This window comes from Chiloscyllium plagiosum, chromosome 5 (assembly GCF_004010195.1).
Source record: "Chiloscyllium plagiosum isolate BGI_BamShark_2017 chromosome 5, ASM401019v2, whole genome shotgun sequence".
Lineage (NCBI taxonomy): Eukaryota > Metazoa > Chordata > Chondrichthyes > Orectolobiformes > Hemiscylliidae > Chiloscyllium > Chiloscyllium plagiosum.
The window spans coordinates 107,565,158-107,575,466 of NC_057714.1; the positions used below are offsets into that span (position 1 = coordinate 107,565,158).

General features: G+C 41.1%; 1 protein-coding gene across 1 annotated transcript in view; it reads left to right on the forward strand.

The window, feature by feature from the left end:
• Positions 1-10,309, forward strand: part of kmt2ca (lysine (K)-specific methyltransferase 2Ca) — a 502,252-nt gene that overhangs the window by 196,187 nt on the left and 295,756 nt on the right. The window contains exon 5 of the mRNA XM_043691052.1: positions 4,520-4,723. Within this exon, the coding sequence (XP_043546987.1) occupies positions 4,520-4,723 (204 nt within the window). The remainder of the gene's footprint in view (positions 1-4,519; positions 4,724-10,309) is intronic.

Here is a 10,309-nt window from a genome sequence, read left to right on the forward strand (position 1 = left end):
ATGAAACACCGGTGGTCTGATTAAGTTTGTAGGTGTCATGAAAATTGGTGCAGATATTGACGGTGAGGAAGATTGTCAAGAGATACAACAGGAAATAGATAACTTGGAAGGTTGGATGGAATAATGTCAGATGGATTTTTATCCAGACAAATGTGAGGGAATGCATTTTGGGAGGTTAAATGCAAGAGAAAAGTATCCAGTAAATGGCAGGACCCTTAGGAGCATTGATAAATAGAGATCTTGGGTTGCAAGTCCATACCTCCCTGAAAGTGGCAACGCAAATGGATAAGATGGTAAAGAAGACATATGACACATGGCATGTTTGCCTTCATTAGTCAAAGCATTGAACATAAGAGTTGGCAAGTTATGTTGCAGCTGTACACTGATGGAGTATTGTGTGCAATTCTGATTGCCACACTCTGGGAAGGATGTGGAGGCTTTGGACAGGATGGAAAAGAAATTTGCCATGATGTCTTGGAATGGAGACCATTAGCTATAAGGAGAGATTGGACAAATTTGAATTGTTTTTGCTGGGTATCGGAAGCTGAGGGATGACCTGATAGAAGTATATAAAATTGAGAGACATAACAGGGTGGATAGTTGGGAGTATTTTTCCCAGGGTGGTAATGTCAAATACTAGGTGTTTAAGGTCAGGGGGGGAATTTAAAGAGGATGAGAGGGGCAAGTTTTCTTTTACATAGAGAGTGGTAGGTACCTGGAATCTGTTACCAGGGGAGGTAATAGAAGTAGATATGATATCAACTTTTATGGGACACTTGGACAAGGCACGTGAATATTCAGGGAATAGAAGGATATGACCATGTGCAAATAGATGGGATTAGTTTAGAATGGCATCATTATCAGTGTAGAGATGGTGGACCAAAGATCTGCTCCTGTGCTTTGCTGTGCTGTACTGTACTGTACCATACTATGTTCTGTGTCACTTGTCAACCCAAGCCTGGCTTTGAGGCTTGCTGCATTTGGGCATTCTCAGCTTTAGTATTAAGGAGTTGCAACTGGTGTAATGTTATTACTAACTTCTAACTTTAAGATGAAGGGAAGGTCATTGATGAAGCAATTGAGGATGATTAAGCCTCGGACACTACTTGAGAAACTCCTGCAATGATGCACTAGAGCAGAAACAAATGCTTTTCAACAACAACAGCATCTTCCATTATGCTACATATGACTCCAATCAGCAGAGAAATTTCCCCTTAATTCCATTGTCAGTAGTTTTGCTGGGACTCCTTGATGTCACAGTCAGATGTGGCCTTGATGTTGTAGGCAGACATTCTCACCTCATCTCTGCAGTTCAGCTGCTTTGGACCACAGCTATAATGAGGACAGGAGCTGCCCTAGTCAAACCAAAACTGGCTGCACTGAATCAGTTGTTCCTTAGCAACTGCTGCTTAATATCATTGTTGGTGATCTTTTTCTGTCACTTGGCTGATGAATGTAAGTAAATTGATAAGGCAGTATTTAGTTGAGTGGAATCTGTCCTGAAATATTGGAACACCTTGGTTAGCGATATGGCAAGTTCTAGATCATGCCCTCTGTTGCCTGAATGTTGTCAGTGCCCTAAGCCTTTCTAGTATCCAGTGCCTTCAGCCATTTCATGATATCACATGGTGTGAATTAAATGGGTTGAAGACTTGCATCTGAGATGTAGAGACCTCTAGAGGATGCCAGAATGATCATCCACTTCACGCTTCGAGCTGAAGATTGTTGCACATGTGGCTGCCTTGTTGTTTTCACCGATGTGCTGTACTCTCCAATCATTGAGGATTAGGATATTTTTGGAACTGATTCCTCCAGTGAGCTCTTTAATTGTCCTTCTCCATTTACGACTGGCCCCATGGCACGCTGCAGAGCTTAGATCTAAACCGATGTTTGTGGGAGCACAGTGTCTTGCTAATAATGCTGTATTTATACACGTCCTGTGCTGTGGCTTCACCAGGTTCACACCTCATTTTTAGGTATGCTTAATGCCCTCCTGTGCTCTTTATTTAGCCAGGATTGATTCCACTGACTTTGTGGTGGTGGTAAAGTTGGAGGACATAGTTAGTCATGTATTTGCAGAGGCAATTTTAGATGTTGCTGATAGCCCATAGCACTGCATCATGCCCAGGCTTGAGTTGCAAGATCTGCTCAAAGTATGTTCTATTTAGCACAGTGGTAGCACCACACAACACGGTTGAGAGTTAAGCTAGAACTTTGTCTCCTCCAAAGATGTCATGATGAATGATACATCACAACAAGCAAATTGGAGAGGATAATATCAAATTTTCTTTCCCCTCTTGTTGCAATGGGTTGGTGTAATAGAGGATTATTGATGAGTGAACCAGAGGTTTGAAGTTAAAATTCCAACATTGCACACTTTGAAACAATTTTTTGAAACAGATTGTATGTTATATTATTAACAGTTATTGATAACGACAGCAGTGGTTCAGTGACAAGTCCCAATCAGTTCAATAACTAGGAATATGCCACTCCTACTTTTGAGAACAGGTTTTATGTACAAGAAAAATCAAAGGGTAAAAAAAAATTGGCAAGTGGATATATTAGTTGACTCCACAAATTCATGTGGATTGTTTCCATAATTATATACTAGTCTCCTATCGTAACACACAATGTAGCACTATTACTGATAAAATACAGTACGTTAATTAGTCCTTTGTGGTATTTGCAAAATACCTTTTTCTATAATAGGCTTTTTTTTACAATTCCTCAAAGCATTTCAAACAGGCAACAGACTGTGTATGCTGCAGTATTTGTTAACAGCTCCTCTGGATAAGTAATTTAAAAAAAATTATCTAAACAAAATGTCCCCTGCATACATGAATTTGCATTTTTATTTTTGTTTATTAAGAAGTAGCCTGTCTAGAGATTTGCCTGAGCAGCAAAAGACTCATCTCTGTTAAATTTAAATTAGCTAGAATAATTTTACTAAATTGTTAGTTTATAAATGTTGGATATCTGTTTTGCTGTCTTACCCCATCGGGTGATGTCCACAGGGAGGACATGGAATAGATATCCAAAAGACTGCTTTTTAATAGTTTCAGATGAGACCATTTCCTCTCTTTTGGGAAGACCTGTTTCAAACTCGTTTGTTTTATCTATATCACTGGTAGTACATTATTTTGAGTCAAAGTATTTCCCTTCCTGCAAGTTTTCCGATAAAATTGTTAAAATATCAAGTTTATGAAGGACAATGCTGAAAATAGGCAGCTCTTAAATAATTCTTTTAATGTTGCATGGTTATTTCCTTTCTTTAATATGACAGTTCTTAGAGTGAACAATTAAACAACTCTTTGATGTTGAAGTGTGGCCCGATCAATTTTTGACAACTATTAACTGCAGACCAATAGTGTATGTAAGGAAGCTATTTGATTTGCTCATTGTTGACTTATCATTCAGATTTAGTTTAACATCTGTCATTCAGAAATTGTTATAATCCATTGTTAAGGAAATAACAAGACGTTTGGAAAGTCAAATCTCAATCCATCAGAGTCAACATGGTTTTAAGAAGGGTACATCATGTTTGATGCGTTTTTATTTGGTGCACAAGATGTAACTAATGCAGTGGCCCAGAGTTATGTCCTTGTGGCTCTAACTATTTACAGTCATAGATAGGGGAGGATAAAGCCAAATTTGCAGATGACATCAAAATAGTTTGGGAAGTAAGAAATAAATTTACAGATTGATATGGAGAGCTTAGGTGAAGGACTTATTCCCGAAACATCAATTCTCCTGCTCCTCGGATGCTGCCTGACCTGCTGTGCTTTTTCAGCACCGCACTCTCAACTCGCCTATTCTTTGGAGTGCTTGTGTTCTTACTATCCATGTCATTATATGAAGCCCACATTTTGCTTAGTGGTTAAAGAACTTAAATTTCTGTCAAGTTTAATTAATGTTTCTTCCCTTTCTGTCCTCTTAGATTGTCATTCACCTAACAATAACTTATCTCTTAGCCCATGAGGCAGGGAAATGACTCAGCTGATGGTCTTAACCATCAGTTTTGGCAGCCTAGTTCACTGTGGTTGTGCAATTGGGTCTGTTTCCATCTAATACCTACAAATGTATTGGGCAGATGGCTGTACAATAAACAGAGCCAGGAGCTTTGACTTTGCACAAATCTAGGGTTGCTCAAACCAATTGTAGTTGTGTTCCTGAGATCTTCTAATATGTAAAGGTATACAAGTAAAGAACATCATTGGGTATTTATTTTATTAATTTGACCAGAACAGAATATAAATCGTTTGTCTATTATCAGCTTCCCTAATGATATTCAATCAGTGAAATTGCTTGCATGGGCATTACTTTCATATAACTAGAAATTGAGCTATTTTAGATTTTTTACACATTGAACTGCAGATGCTTATCCTCTTTTATAAAATATCCTATTTTCTTACTAAATAGGATATTTTTGTGAGTTTGTATTTTTGTTAAAATGTGGGATTGGGTGGGGATTATTTGTTTTATGTAGTATAGCTATAATAATGTTTTGCTCCCTCTGCAGCAATGAACAGCTCTGTGCCTTGTGCTTTTGTGGTGAACGCAGCTCACTGGGGCAGGGAGAGTTGAAAAGATTCAACCCGACTCCAGATTTTATATTACAAAGGAAGAGCCCATCTCAAGCAAAGCAAGATGGTACTGATAGTTTGGAGGATGTTAATGACAAGAGCCACAAACAATGTTCCACTTCACAAAGGTGGCAGCAAAAGTGAGTAATTATCCTATTCATTAGAAAAGCTATTTTCTTCTGTCGTATTTTTGATCTGTTTTGAGATTTTCAAACTTTTATGCTTTTCCTTGGTAACTGGAATTCTTGGATTCTGGATAGGAAGGCATTTGTTTTACCATGGAGTGTTTCAGATTGCAGAAATTCATTTTTAACTTGGTGGCATGGGATTCACTGGGGGAAAGTAATGGGATTGTGGCAGTGGGTACGTGGAAGGTGCTGGGAATACCTCGGGTGCTGCTAGTTTGACCTATGCTGAATTGATGCCTTAGTTTCAGAATGCTCAACTAGTTTTTGACTAAACTGCATAAATAGCTTTGTGGTTTTTCTTGTAAAAGAGCTTTCAGTGGTCTCAGTTCTGAAAGAATGTAGAGTACAACCTTGATTATCTGAACATCAATTATCCGATTAAGATCTCAAATAAGGTCCTGTAAAAATGGCATTACGCAACTCAGCATTCAGTTATCAGTTAAACGGCATTATAGCGTGCATTGCTGGATAACCGAGAAGTGCTCGATAACCGGCACTCATAAACTACCACTTGTTTACAATCAGATCAATTATCTGAACGATCAGTTATCCAAACAAAATGCTCCCTGCCCTTCTCATTCGGATAATCAAGGTTCTACTGTACACCATTTTAAACTCTAGATGAAACTTCAACATAACCCGTTCTCCCCGTGTCTGCGTGGGTTTCCTCCGGGTGCTCCGGTTTCCTCCCACAGTCCAAAGATGTGCAGGTTAGGTGAATTGGCCATGCTAAATTGCCCGTAGTGTTAGGTTAAAGGGGTAAATGTAGGGGTAGAGGTATGGGTGGGTGGCGGGTCGGTGTGGACATGTTGGGCCGAAGGGCCTGTTTCCACACTGTAAGTAATCTAATAACCCATAAATTATTTTGGCAGTAATGTTATTTGCATTCATGCAAATAGGTAGGAGGGGAAAAATGGAAACAGTGATTTATACATAATGCTCAGTGAATCAGAAGGACAGGTGCATCAGTAAATTTGCTGTGTTTCATTTGTTCATAAATGTTGCCATTATAAATGCTAGTTCACATCCAGTGGATTATACCAAAGGAATAGAGAGATGGAATAATGAACAGGTATCTTTTATAGTCATAGTCATAGAGATGTACAGCACAGAAACAGACTCTTCGGTCCAACCAGTCCATGCCGACCAGATATCCCAATCCGATCTAGTCCCACCTACCAGCACCCGGCCCATATCCCTCCAAACCCTTCCTATTCATATACCCGTCTAAATGCCGTTTAAATGTTGCAATTGTACCAGCCTCCACCACTTCCTCTGGCAGCTCATTCCATACACATACCACTCTGTGTGTGAAAAAGTTGCCCCTTAGGTCTCTTTTATATCTTTCCCCTCTCACCCTAAACCTATGCCCTCTGGTTCTGGACTCCCTGACCTCAGGGAAAAGACTTTGTCTATTTATCCTATCCATGCCCCTCATAATTTTGTAAACCTCTATAAGGTCACCCCCTCCGCCTCCAACGCTCCAGGGCAAACAGCCCCAGCCTGTTCAGCCTCTCCCTATAGCTCAAATCCTCGAACTCTGGTAACATCCTTGTAACTCTTTTCTGAACTCTTTCAAGTTTTGCAATATTTTTCCAATAGGAAGGAGATCAGAATTGCACACAATATTCCAACAGTGGCCTAACCAATGTCCTGTACAGCTGCAACATGACCTCCCAACTCCTGTACTCCATACTCTGAATAAAAGAAAACATACCAAACGCCACCTTCACTATCCTATCTACCTGCGACTCCACTTTCAAGGATAAAGGGGTTAAAAGAAGAAGGAAGTAATCCTTAGTCCCAGGGGACTGCCTAAGAGAAGAGAATTGGTGAAGGACATGGAAGATATAGAATATGGGGAAAGAGGTGGCGAAATCTTGAAAAATGTCCACATCACAGAGGAGGTGGTGCTGCATGTCTTAAAACTCATGAAGGTGGTTAAATCCCCAGGACCTGAGCAGGTGTATCCTAGAACTCTGTGGGAAGCGAGGGAAGTGATTGCTAGGCCCTTGGCTGAGATATTTGTATCATCGATCATCACAGGTGAGATGACAAAAGACTGAAGATTGGCTAACGTGGTGCCACTATTTAAGAAAGGTGGTAAGGAAAAGCCAGGGAACTATGGACTGATGAGCCTGACATCTATGATGGGCAAATTGTTGCAGGAAATCCTGAAGGACGGGATTTACATGTATTTGGAAATGGCTCATAACTTGATTATTTTGAAGACGATTGATGAGGACAGGGTGATGCATATGATCTATATGGGCTTCAATAAGTTATTCAACAAGATTCCTCTTGTAGACTGGTTAGCAAGGCTAGATCATGTGGAATATAGGGAGAACAAGCCATTTGGATACAGAAGCTTGCTCAAAAGTAGGAGACGGTGGTGGTGGTGGTGGTGGAGGGTTGTTTTTTCAGACTGGAGGCCTGTGACCAGTGGTGTGGTGGGCTTGGTGGTGGGTCCACTGCTTTTTCTCATTTATATGAATGATTTGGATGTGAACATAGGAGGTGTAGTTAGTAAGTTTGGAGATGACACCAAAATTGGAGGTGTAGTGGACAGCGAAGAAAGTTACCTCAGAATATATGGGATCTTGATCAGATGGGCCAATGGGCTGAGGAGTGGCAGATGGAGTTTAATTTAGATAAATGTGAAGTGCTGCATTTTTGGAAAGGCAAATCAGGGCAGGACTTATACACTTAATGGTAAGGTCCTAGGGACTGTTGCTGACAAAGAGACCTTGGAGTGCAGGTTCATAGCTCCTTGAAAGTGGAGACGCAGATAGATAGGATAGTGAGGAAGGTGTTTGGTATGATTTCCTTTGTTGGTCAAAGCATTGAGTATAGGAGTTGAGAGGTCATATTGTGGATGTACAGGACATTGATTCGGCCACAATTGGAATATTGCGTGCCGTTTTGGTCTCCCTCCTATCGGAAAGATGTTGTGAAACTTGAAAGGGTTCAGAAAAGATTTACAAGGATGTTGCCAGGGTTGGAGGATTTGAGCTATAGGGAGAGGCTGAACAGACTGGGGCTGTTTTCCCTGGAGTGCCAGAGTCTGAGGGGTGACCTTATAGAGGTTTACATAATCATGAGGGGCATGGATGGGGTAAATAGACAAGGTCTTTTCCCTGGGTTGGGGGAGTCCAGAACTAGAGGGCATAGGATTAATGTGAAAGGTCCCTTTTAAATTTTTCCCCTGAGAGGTAACTTACTTTCAAACGGTGGTGCATGTATGGAATGAGTTGCTAGAGAAGTGGTGGAGGCTGGTATAATTACAGCATTTAAAAGGCACCCAGATGGATATATGAATAGGAACTGTTTGGAGGCAAAAGTGCAAGTGCTGGCAAATTGGACTAAATTAGATTAGGATATCTGATTGGCAGGGACGCGTTGAACCGAAGGGTCTGTTTCCGTGCTGTACATCTCTATGACTCTATGGTTAGTTCTCAATGGAAATGGGATGTTCCATCTTCTGAGTAGATGAACCACATTAAACCAGTTTTAATCCCTGACTGAAATCTGCTTAAGCAGTAATAGAGGTAGAAGACCTTATTGGTTGGAAATGTGGAAAATTAACTGTAGGTCATGATTTAGAGTGTGATTCAGAAATCCTAATTGAAAGTATTTTTGTCTGGTGAGCACATCAGAATAAAGCCAGACTTGACTATGATGATGTCTGCCATTTGAAGCTTGGTCCTTGAGCTGATGTTTTTTAAAAAAAAAATTAGGTTAGATTTTTCAATTCTATACGTTCGATAATTTTTAAAAAAATAACTTTGTGTGGGCAGTAAGAAATGAATTAAAACCAAAACGGACAAATAGAACAAAGAAAATTTACAGCTCAGGAACAGGCTCTTGGGCCCTCCAAGCCTGAGCCGATCCAAATGTACTGTTTAAACCTGTCGGTCAATTCCTAAGCATCTGTATCCCTCTGCACCCCACCTACTCATGCAGCTGTCCAGAAGCATCTTAAATGAATCTACCGTGCCTGCCTCTACCACCTCTGCTGGCAACACGTTCCAGATGCCTAGACGTGTGTGAAGTACTTGCCACATGTATCCCCCTTAAACTTTCCACCTCTCATCTTGAAAGCGTAACCTCTCGTTATTGAATCCTTCACCCTGGGAAAAAGCTTGTCTCTATTCACCCAGTATATACCCTTCATGATTTTAGAGTCATAGAGATGTACAGCATGGAAACAGACCCATCGGTCCAAGTCGTCCATGCCGACCAGATATCCCACCCAAACTCCTCCCACCTGCCTGCACCCGGCCCATATCCCTCCAAACCCTTCCTATTCATAGACCCATCCAAATGCCTCTTAAATGTTACAATTGTACTAGCCTCCATCACTTCCTCTGGCAGCTCATTCCCCACATGCACCAACCTCTGTGAAAAAGCTGCCCCTTGGGTCTCTTTTATATCTTTCCTCTCTCACCCTAAACTAATGCCCTCTAGTTCTCGACTCCCCCTCTCCAGGGAAAAGACTTTGCCTATTTACCCTATTCATGCCCCTCATGATTTTATAAACCTCTATAAGGTCACCCCTCAGCCTCCAACGCTCCATGGCAAATAGCCTCAGTCTGTTCAGCCTTTCCCTGTGGCTCAAATCCTCCAACCCTGGCAACATCCTTGTCAGTCTTTTCTGAACCCTTTCAAGTTTCACATCTTTCCAATAGGAAGGAGACCAGAATGAAAGACTGGCTTTTCTAAGAAAAAACTCCACAAAAATTAGCAGCAACTAAAAAGGTATATTTTATCATTCAATCATCATTAGCAGAAATATACCCAGCGTACTCAAAAGCTATGGCAGTCAATTATCACCCAATTGTTTAATTAAATGCCTCCAACCATAGAAGTGGTGGAGACTGATACAATTACAGCATTTAAGACCATAAGACATGGGAGTGGAAGTAAGGCCATTCGGCCTATCGAGTCCACTCCGCCATTCAATCATGGCTGATGGGCATTTCAACTCCACTTACCAGCATTCTCCCCGTAGCCCTTAATTCCTTGTGACATCAAGAATTTATCAATCTCTGCCTTGAAGACATTTAGCGTCCCGGGCTCCACTGCACTCTGTGGCAATGGATTCCACAGGCCCACCACTCTCTGGCAGAAGAAATGTCTCCGTATTTCTGTTCTGAATTTACCCCCTCTAATTCTAAGGCTGTGTCCACAGGTCCTAGTCTCCTCGCCTAACGGAAACAATTTCCTAGCGCCCACCCTTTCCAAGCCATGTATTATCTTGTAAGTTTCTATTAGATCTCCCCTTAATCTTCTAAACTCCAATGAATACAATCCCAGGATCCTCAGCCGTTCCTCATATGTTAGACCTACCCTTCCAGGGATCATCCGTGTGAATCTCCTCTGGACACGCTCCAGTGCCAGTATCTCCTTCCTGAGGTGTGGGGACCAAAACTGGACACAGTACTCCAAATGGGGCCTAACTAGAGCTTTATAAAGTCTCAGTAGCACAACGGTGCTTTTATATTCCAACCCTCTTGAAATAATTGACAACATTACATT